The following is a 25,029-nucleotide window of genomic DNA, read 5'->3' on the forward strand; positions in this document are numbered from 1 at the left end:
CAATGATCACAGCTTTAACACCTATCCTTGGTATTCCCGATGTGCATATAACCTTATAAGAAAAGTAGAAGGTAGGGGAATTTAATTCCCATCCTGGTCTCTGTGACACAGAAACCTTCAGAACAGAGAAAAGTAGTCAAGCTAAAATCCCAGCAGTATATGAAGGACTAAACATAGTCCAAGGTGACTGGGGGGGGGAATCACAGAAGTAGGAAATCGTCACTTACTTTTCATCAAAATCATGTAGAGATTAAAGGCCACTGGGGAAGGAAATATTTCCTCTGCAACTATTTGTTGTAATTTAAAAAATGAAAACATGAGCATACCATCTCAAAATGGAAAAAAACTTACTGAAAAAGGAGTGTTCCTACAATAGAGAACTACAATTACTAAAATATTTCCTAAACATTATGTTTGAATTCAACAGTTCACAATTTTCCCCTAATCCTGGAGCACAGGCAGGACTACTCCAAATCCACATGATCAATGGACACTCAAATGTTGGCTGAATAGAAATAAAACAAATCAGAGCGTCATGCTGAGGGTGTCCTGCCAAACGAGTCCATGTTAACTCTTTTAGAGACAATAAATGTGTGCCACAGTGAAAACACCATCTCACTGAATTAAGGAATTTAAGCATATTAACTCAATTTGGAAGAACATGCCAAACATTTGGAAACAAAATTAGGAATGCATACAGAATTTTTTTTTTTTAAGATTATTTATTTGACAGAGAGAGAGTACAAGTAGGCAGAGCAGCAGGTAGAGGGAGAGGGAGAAGCAGGCTCTCTGCAGAGCAGGGAACCCAATGCAGGGCTCAATCCCAGGACCCTGGGATCATGATCTGAGCTGAAGGCAGCCGCTTATGTCCCACATACAGAATTAATGCTGTTGAAATAATATATGCTTAAGTAGACCTTGACATTAAGTGTAAGGTATTATAAAAGTACGTATCACCATCACATGAAGAACCTTTGGGCTCTTCTACTTTGTCCTCTAAATGAACTGTCTCTCATCCTGTTCTTAAAAGTGAACCATGTTTAATTCTTGGTCAATAATTAGATGTTCCTAAGATTATTGCCACATGAATAGCAAGTAGAATTATTCCAACTTTAAATACTATTAGGTGCATCCATAGGAAGCTCTTTTTTAGCACATCAAAAACAGATACTGGCAGTTGGTTGTTCAACTGAAAAGTTACCATTTGAAATGCATTATGCACCACACCCTGTTGCAAATGAACATGCTTCATCTAATCTTCACAGCTTTGTAAGAAATCCACAGAATGTCAACTTCCACGGACATATTTTCATGTTGAGATAGGTGCCAGCAGATTCCAATCTTCCTGGGTTTGCTCAACAGAGAAGGGAGAACTTTAGAAGAACCATGTGGTTTCAGTCATCCCTACTCCATGCTAGTGAAGCTGGCCAGGATGATTTTCATCATCAATGTTCATGCATCCCTCTTTCCCAACAGACTGGACTCTTTGAGGTCAAAAGACCTTGCCTTATTCATCTTTTAATTCCAGGGCTTAAGACAGTACCTGATTAGCACTTCAATAAATGTTTATTAGATGAGCTGTTTAATTCAACATTGATTACCTAGTGTCTAAATGTTCAGGAGCATATAAACCATGATTTCCTGCTCTGAAAGAGCTTTTAATTAGGAAGCAATACACATGATAATACGAATTAAGTGCTGAACTGGGCAAAAAAAAAAAAAAAAAAAAAAATGCCAGGTACTTTTGGGAAAGCAATGCTCCAGGTAATAATAATGCTCACATTTAGCACTGTGCTTAGCAATTTAAATTCATTAATTGGTTTAATCATCAACAATCCTGGGAGGTAGATGCATTTATCACTGTTTTACAGATGAAGAAAATGAAGTAACAGGGTTCAGTTCCAGAAGTCACATAGATAAAAGGTGTTAAATCTGCAATTCCAACACAGAGACAACACACCATTCTGCCTGCCATTACCCCTTGTGCTTCAAACTATTTCCTCTGTGATGAAGCCTTCAAAAGTCCTCTAAGTCAGATTTCTAACCATTTTGGTAACAGGAACCTTTTGGCAGTCTGGCAAAGCCTCTGAACCCACCCCCACCCCGGCCCAAATAATGTTTTTAAGCACAAATTCATAGGATTACAAAGGAAAGCAGTTTTACTGAAATACAATTATGAAAATATTCTTAAGAATGTGCCATAGCAATTTATGTGCGTCTTAATAACTCATTAACAACGTGTACTACAGGATTTAAAAGTACTATAATTCCAGTGTAGTTCATGAGCTTCCCCAGTATTTCCAAGATAGCTGCAATCAAATATGTGATAGGAAAATGCATAATTTTTGAATCCCCAAATTCTACCTCTGAAATGTTGTACTGTATGTTAACTAGAATTTAAATTAAAAAAAAAAGAAAATACATGTATTTTGATAGGGGATAAAACCACAGATATGGCTAGTACAACTGTACTTGGTTGTGCACATTCATTAAATAAATGCTAAATTTCAATTAGAGGTTAGTGAAAATAAAGGTGTAATATTTTCCCATCTGCACTCATATTCCCTGAGTTTTTTTTTTTTTTAAGATTTTATTTATTTATTTGATAGAGCTCACAAGTAGGCAGAAAGGCAGGCAGAGAGAGAGGGGGAAGCAGGCTCCCCACGAGCAGAGAGCCCTATGCCTCGATCCCAGGGCCCTGAGATCATGACCTGAGCCAAAGGCAGAGGCTTAACCTACTGAGCCACCCAGGCGCCCCCCCTGAGTTCTATCCAGATTAAGAACCTCAACTGTAAATTACAACTAATCAGTTTCTCTCTGAAATCGTCTCTTTTGGCGTTCTTAATGGTCCTTCCTCTCATCACAGCCAGGAATGTTGGGAATATGTCTTTACCCTCAAAAGCTAGTACTTTAGAGCAAGGTAGAAGCTAAGGACCTGGAGGGCACCTGCACAGCCCCTCAAACACAGTGGATGGTTGAAGGATTATGGGATAAATGCTAATAGCTTTCCTTATTAGCCCTTTATTATCCCTCTATTATCCCTAAGAGCAAGTACTTCCTAAGCAGCTTCATTTTTTTTTCCAAATAGCTGTCCTTTATCAAGACAACAAATGTTATTTCACCAGCTCAACTACTTAAATAAAACTCCATCAAATACCTAGATTTGTATGTAAAAGAATGCTCTTCCCAGTGATCTTCTGAAAATAAGATTTTCCATCCTAGAGGTACCTTCAACTAACAAAATAGTTTCTTCAACTGTGAAATACGGAAGAGTAGGGACTATGTCTATAGTGAGTTTTGGGGGTCCCAAATGAAAACAGGCCTTTCCGTAAGCACTTTGAAAACAACAAAGGTTAAAAAAAAGAAAACAACAAAGGTAATATACCAAAATGTACTAAGAAACAGATGATCAATGACTATCTTAGCTAACAGCATTTTTATTGCATATTTTACCTGTTTAATACCTTATGCTTTAAGAACTTTTTTCTGATCTTTTTTTTAGGACTATGGGAGAGAAAAATTTAGACATATCAAGGTGAGACCAGCACCCACTTGGACTAGGCTAACAAGGGTACATGTGATTCTTCTCAAAATCTCACCCCTGAAACCACTGAACAGACAGAAAGCTTTAAAAATAGAAGCTCAATGCAAAAGACTCTACTGAGTAAACCTGACAGAAGATAAGCAAAGGAAACATCTGAATTAGGAGTGATGTACAAAGTCATGACACTTTCAGGGTCAAAAAGCCTCAGGGAAACTATTTACCCCTGCAAATGTTTAGAAATTGAAAAATGTTTCAGGTATCAAAGAAATTAACTGTAAAATCAGAAAGAAATTTGATACCAAAAAATCCATGTAAGATACAGCTTGCCTCATGAGGTAAATCAAAGAATGATGGTTTTTCAAAGAAATGTTACTCTTAAGATAAAGTAACAGGAATGAAACTAAGTTCTCAAAGACACCTAAAGAGCTTTTCCCTTATTAATGAAGGACTACACTTATAAATGTGACCTGCGACTCAACAGCTCACCCCTAAGAATGCTGCGGCAGGGTGACCACTCAGATTCTCTAAACACTAACATGATACTTTTTCCAGGAGAAGGATATGGCTTCGCCAACTTGGATTTTATCTAAAGAACCAAGAGTGCCTGATAGCACTGATAGACCAAGATAGGTCTAAATTCTTCCTGAATCATGATGTCAGGCCAAAGTGTAACAAGACTGTGGCCCCACTCAAAAAGAAGCATCTGAGGGGCACCTGGGTGGCTCAGTGGGTTAAAGCCTCTGCCTTCAGCTCAGGTCATGATCCTAGGGTCCTGGGATCAAGCCCGCATCAGGCTCTCTGCTCAGCAGGGAGCCTGCCTCTTCCTCTCTCTCTGCTTGCCTCTCTGACTACTTGTGATCTCTGTCAAATAAACAAAAATCTTAAAAAAAAAAAAATAAATAAAGAAGCATCTGAGATATGACAAAGGCCTTCCCTTGCAGTGCCGTAACCCAGCCAGGAGAACGTGAACACTGGGTGTGGGGACTAGAGGAAGCTGAACTGAGTAAGCCACATGTGCTTCTGTTCCTTGTGGCTACCTGGCTTGGATTAAATTTCCAAATTCCTGGCCAAACTGGAACACTGCACTAGATCTGCTAATCTGCGGCTACTCTAAGATATGCCATCCTTATATGAGAATGCAGATGGAGAAGATTAATGGTTAAAGAGAGAAAGGTAGAACCATGCCCTCTGCCACAAATACATCACATAAGCCTGAAAAACTCAATCACCAATTCTTCTAAAAATGTGTGAAAAGGAAGAAAATGCTCAAAATGATTTCCTCAGCTGCTTTCAATCAACAAAATCCTACTATCTATGGACTATGCCTTCCTCACCACAAAATGGATGCCATCAAGAAGGCAGGCAAGGCTACAAAATGCATTGACAGGCAGCAAACAGCAAGCTCCCCGAAACAGAAATAGGAATCTCAGACATGAAAACATTTCCCCAGATTCTTACAAAATGCTTAAATGAAAATGCCATCCTTAGAATTTAAGAAAATGTGATGTGAAATAAAACCACTAATATCAAAAATAACAAATACAATGTGATCTGCAGAGCTCAATGCAAATTTAAAACCTCACTTCTCATTACTGATTCCTGGGATTTCATCTATGAATGTGCTGACCTTTTTTATACCCTCTTGTCACAGGCTGCCAATCTTGGTTTACTCAGCATTCATCAATTCACTATGAAAAAAAATAGGCCTTCTCCATGCCATTATTTCGAAATTTAAAGGATTCTGACAGGTCAAACATCCCTTGGAATACGAAAAGTAAATCTTTCTATCCCAAAGTAAAATGATACAGAAATTTTCATCAAAATATTTAAATGCAGACCTGCTCAGCCTCTCTCCCTCAAGCTGGCACACACAAGACAAAGTAACATTGAAGTAGTGCCTATTAATTCTAAAAGAATGACTACATAAAGCAAAACAAAAATGCATTAAAAGGTTCTCAGTTCTCACAAACCAAACAACTGCACTTTAACTAACTGACAATTTTATTAAGGTTAACACAAGGTAGTGGGGGATAGAGATCAAGGTCAGAGACTAATCTCTATCCTCCAAATATATGCCAGTCATCCCATTGATCTTTATTTCTAAGGCTCTCATTCTACACCATATGACACTGTCACCTGGACCACCACAGTAGGTCAACCCTTGAGGTGAGCTCTTTTAAGTAAGCTCTACACCCAATGTGGGGCTTGAATTCATAACCATGAGATTATTACTCATGGTTACTGAATAGTACTGACTGACCACTGACTACTGACTGAGCCAGCCAGGCACCCCTGCACTTATTTTTTAAGTAAATACTAAGAGTTTGGTTATATTGTCCGGGAAAGCAAGTAGGTAAAAGGAAGGATACCAAAGTGATTGGTGGTCCCAGGAAGCTGGAACGGATATCCCAATTTCCATGGGAGAAGCAGGCTGAAGTTCCTTGGTGTTCTGGATTAGGAAGATATAGTTTTGTTTTCTTTTAATATGTGTGTATAGAAATTCAAAACTATGGCCCAGAAATTTGTCCTAGAACCACAGTATCAAGCCATGCTTTGTTCTTTTCATCTTCAAGTTGTGAGAGTATACAAGACAAAGAAAGGAAAAGTGCCAAGACACAAACTACCTCTCAGAAACTTGTGCAATTAGAGACAGTTTGAGATCTTCTTCCCCCTTCAGCAGATGAAGAAACAGGTCCACAGCTATGACATGAATTATACTAACCATTAGTTACCTAATCCCAGAGCTACTAATCCAAGAAGGGTGGTAGCTGGAAGGGTGGAAACATGGGAGGAAAGCACACTCACAAATCGTTCTTGAATAAGAAAATCCAAAGCAGACAAAATGGATGCAGTCTCTATTTGGGATGTGAAAGTGCCTTTCATTCCACCAGAATAGGAAATGCTGCATTGGGGGTAAGGAAATGTGGAAAAGAAGTAACCACAGCATAACAAAGTCTCTTGGTCTATAACGAACACTTATAAATTAGTGTATTTTTTTTTAAGATATTTGAGAGAGACCAAGAGATTAAGCCAGTGTAGGCAGAGAATCCCAAGCAGACTCCCCACTGAGCAAGAAGCCTCATGCAAGGCTGGATATCATGACCCTGGGATCATGACCTGAGCTGAAACCAAGAGTCGGACGCTTAACCAATGGAGCCACCCAGGTGCTCCTATAAATCAGTATTTAAAAGAAGAATATTCAAATGGAAAAATGGACAGCTCATTCATAAAGAAGCGAGAATGACCAACATATAGTGCTAAAACTTCCCAAAAGCAGGAACGAGTGAACCAAATAGTTGGGATTTATTTTATGTTTTAATACTGTTTTTAGCAACAGCTTTAGGATAGCAAGTTTTCCTCCGTATTAATTCCCTGACATAAGTATGTGTTAATTCTATTTAAAACTGTTCTTTAATAAAGTAGAAATCTTCTGAATCCCAGAATTTAAAAATGTATTTTAAGTATGTAATAAAAGGGCCTAAATTAGAGTTCAAAATATTTTAGGATTCAATTTTTCATTTTATATGAAATTTGAGAAACACTGAAAACATTTTTAATTTCAATTTAGTCTTAAGACTCATTCTGTCTTATTAGCAGGAGAAAATCTGAAAAGCAAATGGTGATGGTGGGGGTGTGACTAATGACAATACATTTTTGGCAGCTTTTAAAATGCTAAACACCCCTATAATCCTCATCTGTTCTTCAAAACCAGAAGAATATAAACCAGTGGAGTAAGAAAACCACACCCTTTCTCAGAAGTTGTGAACAAAGCCAACCCACCACCACCACCACCAGCAAAAGAACTTCTAACTTTGTTATGCTGAAAGGAACTACCAAGCAATTGTATATCCTTTAGGAAATCTCTGAGAAAGGCCATTTACTTTCCTACAGGTCTGTTATAAATCACACTGTCATTGTTTATATTTGGATGAAGCCCACTTGATTTTTGTGGAATGAGCAGGTACCTGATGGCAAGAACAAGTTGGAGAGTATTAGGTTGCAGTAAGACCTATGTTTCCCCATTTCCAGAGTCAGCTCAAGTTTCCTATATTGAAAAACAAAACAAGCAAATACGTGTAAAATTAATGTCCACTTTATGGTTTCCTCCCAACAGCAAGTTATTTACAGGGGATAAAACGCACATACACACACACACACTTGGAAGGAAAAAAATTTCAATTAAAAAAGAAAGTACAGCAGAATCTAACAACCAACCATTAGCAACCATAAAATAACCAAGATTATTACTGTTAACTTGCCCTTTCTTCTGCCCTTTCTTCTTTTCCTGTTCTGGTCCCTCAGTACCACTGTGGCTGCCTTGTTAGGTGATTTACACGCTTGGGTCCATTTTTTTTTTCCCCCTAATTATACTTAACTTTATGGGAACAAAGACTGGTGATATTTCACCAAAAACAGACTTATGTTTAGTACTCCATAGTCTGATATTATAGCCAAACTTTAGATATCTTACCAAAATGCATGTGATAAAAATTATGTTGTCAAAAAAAATCATTACCTTCACAACACACAGAGCATTTTGCATAGTATTCACGGTAAATATTAAAACAAAGACACATGAATGCACCCCTAAAAGGGCACCACATAATTCCAAAATCTAATCCTCTCATGATCTAGTTGAAAGATGATCTCTTAAAGTAATGAATGTACCTTGAAGAAACGCTTTAGGTCAGATAACATGGAGGAAAACTGTATTTTAAGTGTTATAATTAAGATCCCAAGTGTAAAGGAACAAAGAGGTAATCCGAAGTTACAACCAATAAAAAACATACCAGTAACTCTTAATTGTCTTTAGAAAATAGACATTCAACCAAGCTGGAAAAGACATCATAAAATCACTAAACAGCATTTATGAAACTAAAAAACAAACAAAAAAATCAGTAGTCTACAGACTTTGGGAGAACTTGAGAATATGAATATGTATTGTTGTGTCAGTAATACACACTTATTAGGATTTTTCATGTCTATCATTACAGTTAGAAATGGCCATCACAGCTAAAGGCTACAAAACCTAATAAGAGAGAAAATTACTACTGATAAGACTATTAGTAGTTGAAAACAGTTGTATAAAAGCAAACAAAATATCCCTGAAAAAAACAGACCTCAAAGGATGTAAGAAGCCAAAAAAGATCATAGAACCATAGAATACTAAATTAGAGAGAACACAAAAGCTCAACCGTGCTTCTGAAATGTTTCAATCTTTGAAGAAACAAACCATGAATGAGAACAGTTACAATTAAAACAAATACCATACTTTTACAAACAATACCTTTAGAAAAAGAGTTGTGGGGGAAAATAAACAAAATAAACAATTTCCACATAGAGAAATAAGTGCGACAGGCCTCAATTACTTAGTCAACAAATATCTGCTGAATGCATTTGTGTGCTACACACTAGGGATAAAATAACCAGGACAAAAACAGCTCCTTCGGAGAACACCTCTGCCAGCAGTTGTAAGATCTAGTTCAACGTGTTTCTCAAAATAGGGTGAGTCGAAGTCATCCAGCTCCAACCTCAAAATTCAGATGCTCTATCCTCAGGAATTCTGACTCAGTAAGCCTTGGGTGGAAACCAAGAGTCTATTTTCCAGAAGCTTTAGTGGAAAGAGAAATTTTAGCTCTATTAATTAGCTGTACAGATTTTAGTACTCTTGTTTTAGAGATGAAATAGACCAATCTGTTTAAAGGGTTTATTCTAAAGAATGAAATCTTTTTCAGCATGCTTGGCACACACTACCTGACACAGGTGTATTCAAAAAGGCAACTGTGAAACAGCTCCATGAGAATGAGTCTGAAATGTAGATTCATATTTAACTCAGATGCTTCCTCAATATATAGCAGCAGACAAGTCTTTTTTTTAAGATTTTTTATTTATTTATTAGACAGAGATCACAAGTAGGCAGAGGGGCAGGCAGAGAGAGAGAAGCAGGGTCTCTGCTGAGCAGAGAGCCCGATGCGGGGCTCGATCCCAGGACCCTGGGATCATGACCTGAGCCGAAGGCAGAGGCTTTAACCCACTGAGCCACCCAGGCGCCCCCAAACAAGTCATTTAACATCTCTGAGCATTAGTTTCTGTCTCTATAATTTGTGGGTAATACTTGAACTCTTTACCCGGAGATGCTGGAAGAAAAAACTTGGGTATTTTTATTAGGCTGTTGAGAGAGACTACCAGCACTGTTGGTCATAGCGAAGTATACAAAACTGTAATCCTAATATAAAGGGAAAAGTCTTATGAGGAAGAAAATTGAGATGCAAAATAAATAAATAAATACCATATTTATCCAAAAAAATGTCCTTATTCAAGAGTTTAAGTACCAACTGTGTACCACCTAGAAAGTAACTTCCAAATTCAACTAAAAGTATAACCCCATAAACACATTATTAATATCACTAATCTTAACACTGCTTTGAGGGTTGCACAAAGACAGGGTAGACATAGTTTCAGAAGTAAACACTGGCCAGAAAGACTAGATCACCCAGTCCAACCACCTCTTTAGTTCTTACAACACTTTCTGTAACAATCCCAACCCATACTCCTCTAATTCCACTGGTTAGAAACCTACCGATTGCACAACAATCTGAGGAGCTTTATTAAGTACAGATTCTGAATTTCTGATTCACTAAGTCCAGGGGAGAGTTTCAGGACCTGTTGAGGCAATAGGCTTTCCAAATGTTTGTGAAGTGAAGCCAGAATCTGGCCTCCAGGGACGCTGCCCTCACCAGCCCATTCTGCATTTCGACAGTGCAACAAAACTCTGATGGTGGATTGCAAACGTCCCACTTTAGTGGCCATCTTAGTCCTAGTTCTTACTGTAGTTTCCAAAAACACAACTTAATCCATCTCCAGATTAAACATCTGTTCCTTCAAATAACCTACATATGAAACATTCCAAACCAGATTAACCCTGAGTTTGTCCATTTTTTTTTTTAAGATTTTTATTTATTTATTTGACAGAGATCACAAGCAGGCAGAGAGGCAGGAGCGAGGAGGAGGGGAAGCAGGGCTCGATCCTGGGACCCTGGGATTATGACCTGAGCCGAAGGCAGAGGCTTTAACCCACTGAGCCACCCAGGTGCCCCTGTCCACATTTTTATATATGGCCCCCAGAAGAGAACACAATCCTCATGTAGAATACAGTAGGGATGCTCTTTCTTCTAATTAAAGTACAATCTTTTCATCAACATAGATTAAGTGTGCCTTTTGCAAACGTATGGCCATGTCACATTATGTGTTTAATGATTTTTTTTTTTTCTTTTTCTTTTAAGAGAGGAGTGAGCAAGCCAGAGCAGGAGTTAGAGGATGAAGAGAGGGAGAGACTCTTCCATCCAAGTACTAACCAGGCCCGACCCTGCTTAGCTTCCAAGATCAGAGGAGGTCGGGCACATTCAGGGTGGTATGGCCGTAGACGAGAGGGAGAGAATCTTAAGTAGGCTCCAGGGCCCAGTGTGGAGCCTGATGCAGGGCTTGATCTTATGACCATGAGATCATGACCTGAGCCAAAAATCCAGAGTTGGAAACTTAACCAATTGAACCACCCAAGTGCCCTACATGAAGTCATTTAATAAGCATATTAAAAAACAGTTTGGAATAGATTTCGGAATAATTTTATATTTAGACACAAGTGGCAGATATATTACTGCAAACTCCCACACGTTCCCCTCACTCGGTTTCAGTTTTCCTAACTGAAACATGCCCAGGGTCCCTAATACATTTACCCGAGCCAAAAATGAGCTGTTTAATTTTTAAAATTACATCTTTTTTTTTTTTTTACATAAATTACTTTCCTCAACCCTGTTTCCTTCTTCCTGAACACAGACGTTTAGCTTTTCTTTCATTACATGACACTAGGATAGGCCCTCATATTTATTTCATCTTGTAAGATTCGAGGCAAGATTTCACCTTGGAAGACTGACTCAAGATGAAATAAAATGTCCTATACTTAAGAATTTTTAAGGAGTGCCTGGGTGGCTCAATGGGTTAAAGTCTCTGCCTTCGGCTCAGGTCATGATCCTAGGGTCCTGGAATCGAGCCCTGCATCTGGCTCTCTGCTCAGCAGGGAGCCTGCTTCCTCCTCTTTCGCTGCCTGCTTCTCTGCCTACTTATGTCTCATTCTCTCAAATAAATAAAATGTTTAAGGTCCTATACTTTAGGGATTTTGGGTCAAGATCCAGTTAGACAACATCACTACTGTCATGAGACTCATGCCATTCACATAACTGGTAAGCAAGACTTCTCTGCTTTCATACAATTCAACGGGCCAACTCTTGGGGTAATGTAAAGCCCTCTTGGGTTTCATGAAGTAACTTCTAAGGCATATCATCAATCAATTACGAATCCAACCAATTATCTGTATATCCAGTTATTCTCCATGCAAAGATATTCCCCGTGTCAGGGAATATCTGACCTACTGCATTCTCCACATTTTCTTTTTACTAGTCTAATAGGTTTGCATGTTCTGGTTCTACAGGTAAAGATTTAGATTGTCCACCCAATAAAAAGGAATGCATTCCCCCCATGGCTCTGAGACGCTTAGGATAAAAAGGGAATTTTCTACATTTAACATCCACTGGCAACTCACTGAAGCAATGAATGGCCACGTGTGGACACTGGTGCTCACAGAGAATCCATGGGGAGTACCTGATGAATCACAAACTAAAACTACAGCAAATAGCAAGGTGGTACTGATAGTATTCCTCCAGGAAGAAAAGAGAATTCAATTTATCCTATTGAAATTAGCACTCGTCTTAATTATAAGGCTTGCAGAACAAAATGGCACAAGATAGCAATTTATGATTGAAATCCTGATTAAGAAGGATAATTCAGACATGTGGACCCAAAGATAGCTATACTCAGCTATATCAGTCACTGCCAGAAGATTTTTTCTGAACACTTTACTTCTCCTCAAAAGATGTCAATAACTTCCCATTCTGTTTATCTCTGGAAACCAGGTCATGGAATTAGAGTTTTTAAATTGCAAAATAAAATTGACAATGCTTTCAGGAAGGCTGCAAACTCATTGCCCTTCCTATCATACTGGTGAGTTCCTTAAAATGAGAAAGACACTTTTAAAAAAACTTTTAAAAAGCATCATAATGTCAAAAACAAAACTCTTTAAACTTACCTCATAGTAACTCCGAACTGCATTGCAAAATGCTTCATCGGCCACGATTTGGGTTTCTCCGTTGAGGAAGGCCTGGAACCTTTCTTTCAGTAACTGCAATTGTTGCTTGTTAAGCTGCAAGGAAAAAAAGGGAATTAGCTGAAACATTAACGCATCAGAGAAATGCAATGATTCTTAAAGATTATTGCTGAAAGTTAATTTAACACCTAGAACCAGATTTATGTTAAAGAAAAAAAAAAAAAAAGCTAAAAAGCTACTTATACGATGGCTTAATTTTAAAAGGTTTCCAGTTCACTTCTTATACTCTGGAATCCTAATATTGCAATGCAATATAAATTTCTACAGATGGGAGTTCCTGTATTTACTGCCCCAGTCTCTTTATAGAAGCAGGTAAAAATCTAAAATTCGGAAGAGAAATGAACTGTTGTGCAAAATCGCCAGCTATCCTGAACAGAAGAGCCAAAAGGACAAATATCCTGGGAGATGAGTGAGGAACAGCTGCCTTAGATGAAGGAAAATGGGAAGAGAGAACACAGAGGACCCTGAGAAAGAATCCTCTGGAAAGAACACCTTTTGAACCCAAAGTTCCTCAATGCTTGAGGTGAGACAGAGAACTGATGAGACAAATCCTGAGAACAGAGAGGCAACAGGCAGACAGGGAGGGAATATTTAAGCACACCAAGGGAAGAGCTATACACGAGGGGAGGGGAGTTCAAGTGCACAACCACATTTCCTCACCCTAGATCTGAGAGCCATCGTTATTACCGAAGGTGGCTGGGACACGGATCGTGAGTTACCAACCATGTCCTCTGGTTATCGGCAACAAGCAGTGTCGCCTACTTAATTTGTAGGGCTTGGTGCGATGTGAGAATGAGGAGCCCTGTGTTAAAAAAATTAAGAATGTGAGGATGGTAGGAATAGAACCTTACACCAAGCATGGGCCCTTCTAAGCATGAAGCCCTTGCAACTGTCCCTGAAGTCAGCCCTGACCATGGGCGCAGACTTCAACAGAGGTGGGCCACAGGAGGTCGGGCACCAGCTTAAAATGCTCAACTGTGAGAGCACAGTGTTGCCGATAAAACAACACAATCCCAAGATACCATAAGGAACAGGAAAGGAGTGATCTTTCCATTTAATTTGATCCTCCTCCCACTCCTGAACAACTCCGTCCAGTTCTGGATTCTACAGAGAGAAACGTGAAGCATTTGGAAATACGCTGGGGAGAAAATGATGAAAAGATTAGGAAGGAAGACAAACTGGTAGGATTTGGCTTCAAAATGAAGGCTGATGCGAGCTCTGTTTAAATCTGTTCAAAAGACTTATTAAAATGCCATTCAAATAGGAGAGACAAGAGCTTTCAAAAAAAAAAAAGCCCCCCCCCTTTTTTGTTAGATCCAGAAATCTTACAAAACAGTTTGTAGAGAAACTGTTGTTGGTAGTAACAGACCAGTAGAGAACTGCCCTATTGTACCCCAGAGTAAGAAACCTCTTCCCCTGCATAGTGAAGGAAAAAGACCACTCTGTGTAAGGCCATCGTCTTCATTTTAGGGAAGCTAAACCAAGCTCAAGAGCAGAGCCATCACCATTATATTACACTTTCCGCTTCTGTGGATACGGAGAGCATCGAAGCAGGAACCTCTTGTGTGTGTGTATTGGCAAGGTCAATTAAGTCCCCAACTTCAGCTCTTTAAGCATGCTCAGGAAAGGACCAGATGGAAACAGGACAGCAGTTGCTGACAGCAAGACAGCTGAGAACAGTTGAGCTGCCAAGCCCAGGAGCTGCTAGGAAGGGCTTCAATTTGCAAACCAAGTGTCCAGGTAACATAATGGACGTGGAAAAATGTAGAAATAATGGATTGGAGGGGATCTTACTGAGCCTTTGCCCCATTTCTGTCATTTGATTAAAACAAAAAATATAAATAGCTTTCAAAACCTGAAAACTTTCATCAGATGCATTCTGCTCTTTATAGTGTTTGTTTCACCAATGAGTTACTTTTTGAGGATTATGGCACAGGAAATTCATGAATGCCAATCAAGGAAAGGAGATCTGCGCAAACCATCTTCTTGGAAACACCAACAATGTTAGTATAGCTCACAAATGTGCCAGACTTCAATAGTTTTATGAACAATTACTGCAGTTACATTTAAGACCTAAAATGTCAGCCAATATTATAGTGATAGAAGTCAATCAGTAAGTACTTTTAAAGTAGAGATGTCTGGGGCGCCTGGGTGGCTCAGTGGGTTAAGCCGCTGCCTTCGGCTCAGGTCATGATCTCAGGGTCCTGGGATCGAGTCCCGCATCGGGCTCTCTGCTCAGCAGGGAGCCTGCTTCCTCCTTTCTCTCTCTGCTTGCCTCTCTACTTGTGATCTCTCTCTGTCAAATAAATAAATAAAATCTTTAAAAAAAAAAAAAAGTAGAGATGTCTGTATTTCCACAAAAGATTGGGAGGAAAAAAATTAGATTTTAAATCTAGCTACAGGGATAGCCATTTAGAATGCAGAGTTCCCTAAATTCTATTTGCATTATCAAAATAAACCATATTATATATCAACAGAGAGACTAATGGAATAGATCCAAGAATTAGATCCAAATGCACTCAGAAACGTACTAGAAAATACCTTTATAGCACCTTAAGTCAGTAGTAAAAGATGGCCTATTTAATCAATGGTGTTAAAGTAACTGGGTAACCAAGCAGAAAAAAATTAAATTGTATGACACATGACACATGTGTTACATTAAACAGTATGACACATACTGTTACATTAAAAGTTTTTAACTCACTGGAATGATAAAAAGATGAAACCATAAAGGTACATGATAAACATAAAAGGTTTCCTTTTAACACTAGTATGTGAAACACCTTTCTAACCATGAACCCAAATCTTCAAGTCATAAATTTAAACATTAAAAATAAATCGTGCATGGAAAAAATATCATAGGCAAAATCATTAGAAAAAGACCAATGAGGAAAAAACATATGTGTGTAACTTCCATCTTTAAGAGCTAATTTCCAAACATAGATCCCAGAAACTATTAGGAATCTGACCAGTAAGTCAATAGAAAAACGGACAAAGTGGATATATTTAAGCTAGGATAGCATGCCTAACTTCATTCATAGTAAGCAAAATGCAAATTAAATCTGCATAACAGAGGAATGATTCTGTGAAGATGGTGGAGTAGAAAGCACCAGAAATCTCTCTCCTACCTAGACTACAACTGCATTGGCAGTTTCTGCCTAATGTAAGTATTTTGGAATTCTGGAGTCTACTAAAGGCTTGCAACTTACAGGGAAAGGTTTAAATGTAAACTGCAGGAAATTTTGGCCAATTTTAGCTCCTAGCACAGTAGCAGCTAGTCATCTTCCACCCCTAAGGTCAGTGGCGAAAAAAAGGAAAAAAAAAAAAAAAAGCTAACAGCCCAAATTTTCATAAATAGAGGGCTAATAAATGCTACATTCAAATACTGGCAATACTATTAGCTCCATAAAAAGAACAAACAGGTTCCCTTATGTATGAATATGAAAACATCTTCGAAATACCTATGGGGAGGGAAGTTAGTTATAGAACACTGGGTAAAAATAAGCCACCACTCCCATAGAAAAGGGGCAAAACAGAACACGTATGTGAATTTGTTTCCATATGCAGATGCAAACAACGGAAGAAGCATGGCTGTGCGCACTGGACAGATGGAAAATAAGTGAAAGATTTTCCAACCTATTCTTCTATATTTATTTTAGAATTTTAAATCACAGGCTTGACTAAATTTTTCATTTCGATTTAAAATAAGCTATGATAGCCACTTTGCAAATCTTTTAACTCAGAACAATTATGATCCATTGCATGAAGGTTAGATCTGATCATCTTCCAGGGAGACTGGACAACAGATGAACTGACTTTTCAAGTCTCCTTTCAAGTAGAAGATGTGAACTTGACAGTGCCCCACTTTTTTTTTTTTTTAACATTTCAAGGTTGATAAATTCTTTGATATTCAGACTGATTTTAGTACATGAATAATCCTATTCAATATCCTGATCAACGCAGTAATCTTTACGAAATCCCTATGAATTCCTCTCTCAGCCTTCCTTTGAGCCTATTAAAACTGACACACACTTTCATTACCTCACAATAAAGCCTACACTAATTTTCAAGAATTGAAACCTGTTGCCCCTAGGACTTTCCCACAATCTTAGTTCGAACACCAAGACAAAATGTTACTTTCCTTCTTGCACAAAGCAGTTCAGAACCTGGAAGACAGGGGCTGGCTTGTTGGTGAGTCTTCTCCTTCCCAGGATGAACTCTGCCAGTTCCCCAACATACCAATGGTACTCTCTAATTTGTTCATAAATTAGGCATTCAACTGTTAAGTAAAGCTTAGTTACATCTAAATACAAAAAAGCACACTGAAAGCTGTAACATACAAATGAAACCCATTACAATAGGGATGTCCCTCATCAAATGTGCTGGGTAGACCCATCCTGATTCTCTGAAGATAGTGTGGCCAACACAGACAAGTGGGAGGGCCGCTTCCCACATTCCAAGCACTATTAATTCACACCAAAAACAAATGAACTCTTCTTGGCAGTCACATCAACTGACTCACATCGTCCTTAACAACAAAAATTTCTAAAACATTCTTACACGTCTCATTAAGCCACATTTCATCTTGCTAGAATTGGTCTATTGTTCCAGTTGATTAATATTTTGGTAGAATTCTAGTTCCTTCACCTAATGACCCAGAACTCTCCTAGCTTTATGTCCACTGACTTAACATGTTATCCACAGGTCTTTGTCCAGGTCATTATAAGAAACTTTCAGTTCAGATTAAGAAACAGGAAACCTCTGACAGCATGGGTTCATCCAGTTTGACACAATTAACATTCTTTGGGGCAGTTAACTTTATCATGATTTATCCTGTATTTTCGTTTTCCCCCATATACTGTCTCTACCCTAGTATGTTTACCAATGAATGCATAACATTTTTCAAATAGAGAAAATTTTAGACAGATTTTTTTTTAAGTTTTATTTATTTATTTGTCAGAGATTACAAGTAGGCAGAGAGGCAGGCAGAGAGAGAGGAAGGGAAGCAGGCTCCCCTCTGAGCAGAGAGCCCAACGCAGAGCTCGATTCCAGGACCCCGAGATCATGACCTGGGCCGAAGGTGAGGCTTAACCCACTGAGCCACCCAGGTACCCCAAATACAGAGAAAATTTTAATGTGAAAATTATCCAATGGGAATTTTTAGAGAGCTTTTTATATGCAATTAAATTGCAGAAACTTGAACATAAATATCCTTGCAAATATCTAAATACAGCCAAGAGATTAGCCTTATAAGCAAACACTTCGAATACTGACAGGGAAAGCTAAAATTTGGTGAATCTTGGCTGGCAGGGATCATTTATAAATAATAACTGCCACAGGAAAAACACTTAATTTTCAAAGTTCAGAGATGTTTTAGGTTTCTTAGGTGTTTGTGTGTTCAAGTTAGATTCTAGCCTTTTCATTCTAAGTCACAATCAACTGAAGATTTATGTCAGTATCGTGACTAGCAGGACACCGGCCACATAGGATAGTCGGGAACTCAGGAAACCAGCAAGCACTGCTGTGCAAAGCCTGCCCTGACCCATGCTCCTCCATCCCAAGTCTTCACACTTGTGGTGGGGGCTGTGTGACACCCCAGGAAGTAAAGCTGATCACAGCATCCCCAGCAGAGTGGCAGGGGACTAGAGGGTATGGTACTTTCAGGGTTGGAGGGTGGGTGATGGTGTGTGCATATACCTCAAAGATACTGACAAATGGTTTTCAAGGAATTAAAAGGCCTTACTCCAGGGCACGGATGGTCTCTGAAATCTACAAGCATAGCTTTAATGCCTGCTCATGAGATAGAGTAAAAGATATTATTAATAGGGCAAGACTCAAGTACAGGTGTTATTTTCATCTTCCCTCCTTAACACTCCATCAAAAAGATCTATACAAAACCATCGGGGCAAAATAATCAGTACCTTCCATGTTTCCAAACCAACAAACTTCTCCAAACTGCCCTTCAGAACGGAACAACAAAGGAGCTGTGACCATCTCTCCTACATTATAAATCCTGTGGGAGGCGTTGCTCTTAGTAGTTTCCTACCCAGGTAACTTTTCTTGCACTTTTCTGTAACCAGATAACTGGGATACACCTATCTAAGACTACAAGTAACAGTCTTAATTGGTATTTCAAAGTTAGGGCCTAGGAGACAAAAGCAGTGTGACTTGCAGGAAACCCTAAAAGGTAGCTGAAATCCAACACTTTTAACTCTCTCCTCTTCTATTAGCTGGAATTTGAGGAGTTTGGTGGACCGCTCAGGTTGCCCCATAAAGATGGGATAAGATAGAGCCTGATGTCCTTTCCAATGTGGAGCAGCCACTGTAACCCTGGACCACCTACCCCCCTCCCAATTTCCTTTAATAAAAGAAGAAATAAACTTATGCAAACATCACTCTTAATTGGAGCCTATTACTGACTGAACCAAATCCTAATGCATACAAATCCCAATGAGGTACCCAACCAAGGTAAAAATGCCATGGGTTACTACCATCCCTTGCTGGTAAGGTTACCTTAATTCTGAGATAAGGCATTCATTCCACAAGTTACTTTATATGAAAAACTCCTTATCCAGTAAACTTGCCCCAATGAACAGTGAACACCACGGTTTAAGTGCCTGAGGCAGAGTAAAAATTATTTTGGCAGACAGAATTCTATTGTCCCACAGTACTGAAAGTGGGGATGAAAAGTCCCAAATTTCCAAGTACTACTTGCACATTTTATAATGAAATATATACTGTGATGAGTACAGAACAAAATGCCACGCATCATGCACAATTGGGCTCCAGGCTAGGCTTACTCAGCCACTAAGTGAACTACTTGTATCCATCTTTTCGATGGCCTCCTAGTCCAATTGAGGCCTCAGCAAGATCACATGCCATTATGTGATTGGTGGGTGGGAGAGGAAACCTGCTGGTGAATACTGCAACTAGCAATGTTCAATCCATTAATTCTATCAATTTCCTTGCTACATAGTATTAAACACATTCCACGCACGTCCATTAAATCTTCCTTAGTCTGCTACAGGTTGTTGATCCTCTTTTTATAAATGAAGAAATTAAGCTCCAAGAAGTTAGGCACCTTGCATCACTTCACATCTGGTAAGAGCCAGGGAAAGATTCTAAACCAGTATCCTGATCCAAAGCCTATATTCTTTCTACTCACCATACTATTCTGGTTCCCTCATGGTCACTGCCCCAGCCACACCCCAGTAAGAGGAGGTTTGTCACCATCTGATGTGTCATAGATGGCTTGTATATTTTGCTTTTTACATGTCCCCCCTCCAGAATAAAATCTGCATCAGGATAAGAACACGATTTCTAGCTCATAGAATATGCTCAGTTTTTTAAAGGATGAAAAAGTGAACAAAGGACAAAGACCAGTTGCTATGAAACTATTTCTTAGTAGTACAGCCACGACTTCCACTCATACTCACCGACCCCCACAAAAAAGTTGGCCTAGCATGCAGTTATAAAACCTCAAGACTACCTCAATCCACCACAATGTACAGCAAACAGCTATCAGAGATGTTCACTGGTTCATTAACAAGATTATAGGTGACAAATGGGGCAGTAATGAAGAATACTGCCTCTGGTGTCAGACCCCCTTTGTCAGTTTCCAGGATCCCCCGTCAATTTGTAAGGTCTTTGGGTCACTTAACCTCCACATCTCCATTCCTTACCTAAACAGTGATGATAGTAATAGCATACAATTTAATAAGGCTGTTGTCAGTAAGATAATAGGGGGGAAAGTGCTTAACACATTAAATGCTTTAACTGCTATTTTAGTAATACACTGTGAAACAAAAAATGATTCGCGAAATTGCAGAAGCCAGAGACAAAAACCAATCTTAAGATGGATGCAGATGGACAATTAATGACAGACTGCCCAGAGCTATTCTGTCCAGTGCACAACCACGCCTGACCACCAAGCCCTTGAAACACGGCTAGTCCAAGGTGACATGTGCTCAGTCTAACATACCAAATTTCAAATACTCAGTGCAGTAATATGCAGCATCTCACTAATACTTACATATTGGCTATATACTGAAAAACATTTTGTATATATAAGGTAAGTTATTAAAATGACTTTCTTCAGTTTTTAAAGGGTCCCTAGAAAATGTTAAATTACTTACATGACTCACATTTTATTTCAATTGGCTGGCAGTGGCATCGAGCAATGCGTGTGGTGATCAAACAGCCACTGCAGGCAGATGAACAGAGCCGAGCTACGTCCCGCCCAACAGGTGTGGCCTCACTCACAGCCGTAAGACCCGCAGTCTACAGCTTGTAGCCAAGTCCTGTGGTAGGGCTGACTGAGGAGAAACTGAGCAAGAGCTGAAAGGCAATACCTAAGTATGTATCTAGTGTTTTCCATTGCCCGAGAGTGAAGTGGGTATTCTTAGTCTCACGTTATGGAGGAGAAAACAGGCTTAGAGGTTAAGGTACAAAACCAGTTAGGTCATAGGACCAAGATCCTAACCTAGGCATCTTCAATCCAAGGTCATGGTTTTTACCCTATCACTACCTGCTGTCTATGCCACTGGCATGTTCTTATTTGAGTCTTCATTCGGTTTCATCTTACAGAAGACAATCCGATCTAGTGTGGAGCCATTATCCAATAAGACTGTTTCAAGTTCTGAACGTGAATACAGGTTGAGAGCAAACTGGCAAATCTTGCCATTATCCTCCAACAACCTGCTTTAAGCCCACCTTACTCATTCCAGCATCCACCTCACCCACTACTCAGATGGAGATGGACCTGTGAATGCCTTTAATGGTCCCAACTAATAAGCTCATCAAAAGCAAATAAAAATTATCACCCTTGGTTTGCATCTGTCCACTTACTAGAGCTGGTAAAACGCCGTTTCTCAGTATGTCTGTGGAGGCATTCCTAGAAGCGATTAGCACTTTGTTCAGTAGACTGAAAAAAGAGATCCACCATCCCAATATGGGCAGGGATCATCTAATTCACTGAGGGCCCCAACAGAAAAAAGCTGGTCAAAGGTGAATTCTCACTCTCCTTGAGTTGTGACATTCATCTTTTCCTGCCCTTGGATATCAGAGCTCCTGGTTCTTAGGCCTTTGGACTCAGACTGAATTATACCAGCTTTCCAGGTTCTCCAGCTTGCAGGAGGACTGTGGGACTTCCCAGCCTCCCTAACCATGTGAATCAACTCCTATAATAAATCACATAGGTCTGTGTCTGTATCCTATTGGTTCTTCTTCCTCTAGGGAACCCTAATGAATACATCAATGGTCATATGTAACAGTCTTAGCAATATGCTGCCATCAAGCATGTCAGAGAGGACTATGGGTGTACAAACCTTATGAGGCATTCTGAGATGTTCTTACTGCAATCAAGATTCACCCTCTCCTTCATTAAGATCTGACAAAAATCATTAAGGTTTCCCAAAAAAGTCATCTTGGAGATGAATGATGTTTAAAAAAAAAAAAAAAAAGAACAGAAATAGGAAGCAGTCAGCACACATTCTGCTACCTCACCACTTGCAAAGTCAGAAGCAGTCAGTCAGAAGCCAAAGGGTCTAGTCCCAGCTTCCTACAAACCTGGTAGACCATGTCAAAGTAGGTAACAGGACTGCCCTTTTGAAGCAATAGGACTTTCCCCTGACCACCCTTAATAAATGTGTAATTCAATACTTAGTAACAGGTAATACTAATTGACCACTTACCACATAGTGAGATCACCTCTGACCTCTTTACAAGGATTATTCTAAGCCCCCATGAGGTAGGTTCCTTATGTCAAATATGAAGCTAAGACCCAGGTATCTTGGACTAGCACACTTAGCCACTGGTTACCTTTGGGGTTTCTTCTTGAGCAAATCCTTCTCCACACCCAGCTCAAGATGCCAGACCATTAGAGCCTTATAAAGCTTTCACATGATTTGATCAGCCTGACTAGGTAAGTAAAAGCTCTTCTCCTTCACTCCAAATCCTTACCCCATTGTGCTTGTTCAACACGTGTTAATACCCTCTCCCTAGATTTCCTTTCTTCCTTTAGAAAGCAACTCAAATAAAACCTCCAGGAAACCTCCTTCCTCCTGCCCCCTCAAATGAAGTCATCCCATCCTGTGTGTCATTTGTACACCCCATATGTACCCTATCATTTGCATAATAGGACTTTCTCCTTACTAATGTACATGTTCCTTACACAGGGATGCCAGTCATTTATATCCTCACCCCCACTTAGTATTTGCTGATACGAATTCATCTACAGTGGAAGAAAATCCAGAGTGGAAGAGGATATCACCATGCACTACTGCTTTTCTGGGCACGCACCCTGTCCTAACCACCACTAGTAGTAACAAAACTGAGTGAGGAGTTGGGAAGAAACAGTCTTAAAATTCCAAGAGAGATTGTGCGTTGTCTAAGGAAGTTCATGACCAGACTCAGGGAGGCCTAAGAAACAGCAAAGGATTTCTTTGCTGAGCCTCAGTGTGAGTAGCTCTGTTTTGCAGATGATATTGTTCTCCAGCAGGAAGAACTCTGTGCCTCGGTACCATCTGGTATTTCATGGCAAAGTTCTGTATGCTGAAGAAACAGTGATTTTATATTCGTCACAAAGAATTTGGACAGACTCGGCAACAGACAACTGTGTACTTGTCTAAAAGCTTAAACACGCTGACCAGCTCCAAGCCACACAATGGCCTTTTCCAGTAGCTGGTAAGGGCTCTGGGATTGCTTTTGCAAGAAAAGAGGATCTCCATTTGCTTTCTTCAGAAATGTTTTCAGGTTTTGCTTTCCTTCTAAAGCAGATACATCATGGATGAGAAACAGCTATCTGTGAAAAGCGGAAAGGAAATTTCAGCTTGCCATCTTTGTCGACCCATCTCTCTGACACACACAGCGGCAGATTCTAGTGAGACTGCATCTACCTTACTCCTTTAATTTGGCTCCAGTGCACTGGACTGAAAGTAACAGAAGGTCCAACTCAAAAGGGCCTAATAAACAGTAAAGGGGTTGACTGGCATATCTCAAGAAAAGAAGGTTCCAGATCAGTTAATTCAGTTACTCAGTGAAGTTATCAAGGAGTTATCCTTCTCATGCTGGTTTGTCCTCAGTTTCCCTGCCTCCGAAGAAACCCATATTAACTCTATCAAAGCATCCTCCCATCACAAAAACCAAAGATTGAAGTATTTTTACTCAGGAAAATGGGTAGAATGAGAAAACTTCCCCAGAATCAGCACACCCCTACATGTGGGATTTCTCCCTACATGTAATGATCCAGAAAGGATTTGTGGGTCCATTCCTAAAGAAATCTAGAAGTCAAGATCAAGAAAAGAGAGTGTGATCACTGACAAAACCAAGAGTCACTATCGGAATTCTAGAGAAATCCAGTTAACTCCTGAGCAATGGTGGTCTGGCATCTGAATAAATACAACGGTCTGGTTAAGGAGAAGGACAATTATGCAGGCAAACTAGCAGTGCTATTCTGTCCTGACCTTTCCAATAAGAAGGCTTAGACTGGAAAATTGCATCAAAGAGATAAAGACTAAAGTCTCCCAATGCCCAACAATATTTCCCTAACAAATTCAAGCCTGTACCTAAACAAATCTTAGCTGCAACAACTTTAAGAATTCAAATGAACTAACTCATGCTTATTACTGCAAAGATCACATCATCCCTTTAAAGGGAAATATTTCCTTCTTTAACCTAACAAAATTTAATCCAGCAAAAAATGCTGATACCTCCACAATGTCATGGCATAACATCTGTATCAGCAAATTCAAGAATCTGTGAAGATTAAACAGATAAAAGCCCTTCAAGATCAACATTAAAAGAAGTGAATACCTACACTAGAATGACATAAATATTTTTAAAATTATTTGTATTAACATATAATGTATTATTTGCCCCCAGGGTACAGGTCTGTGAATCGTCAGGCTTACACATTTCACAACACTCACCACAGCCCATACCCTCCCCCAATGTCCATAACCCAGTGACATAAATATTTGCTTTAGATTTTTAGATTCTAAAAGCAATGCTCAATTCCTATACAGAATACTGCTGGTAAGTAAAGGTAAATGTGTAGTACACTTGTACAGAAAGTGAGGTTAAACCAGACTATATAAACATTTCCCGACTAAGAAAAAGCAAATAGTTTATTCTGTCAACTACAAAGCTAGCTTTCAAGTAACTGAAAACAATAAAATAAGGTATTTTAAAACACAGCCTGCTTCTAGAGCTAATTTAGTCAAATGGCTACTTTTTGCTACACTTTTGAGTCTAAGCAGGATACCATGGC

The 25,029-nt window shown here is 39.3% G+C and overlaps 1 protein-coding gene across 19 annotated transcripts in view; it reads right to left on the minus strand.

Annotated features, from left to right (window-relative positions):
• CADPS2 (calcium dependent secretion activator 2) overlaps positions 1 to 25,029 on the minus strand; it is a 536,067-nt gene that overhangs the window by 392,457 nt on the left and 118,581 nt on the right. For all 19 annotated transcript variants that reach the window (XM_047694444.1, XM_047694449.1, XM_047694446.1 and 16 more), the window contains exon 2: positions 12,684 to 12,797. In XM_047694444.1, the coding sequence (XP_047550400.1) occupies positions 12,684 to 12,797 (114 nt within the window). The remainder of the gene's footprint in view (positions 1 to 12,683; positions 12,798 to 25,029) is intronic.

This window comes from Lutra lutra, chromosome 11 (assembly GCF_902655055.1).
Source record: "Lutra lutra chromosome 11, mLutLut1.2, whole genome shotgun sequence".
NCBI lineage: Eukaryota > Metazoa > Chordata > Mammalia > Carnivora > Mustelidae > Lutra > Lutra lutra.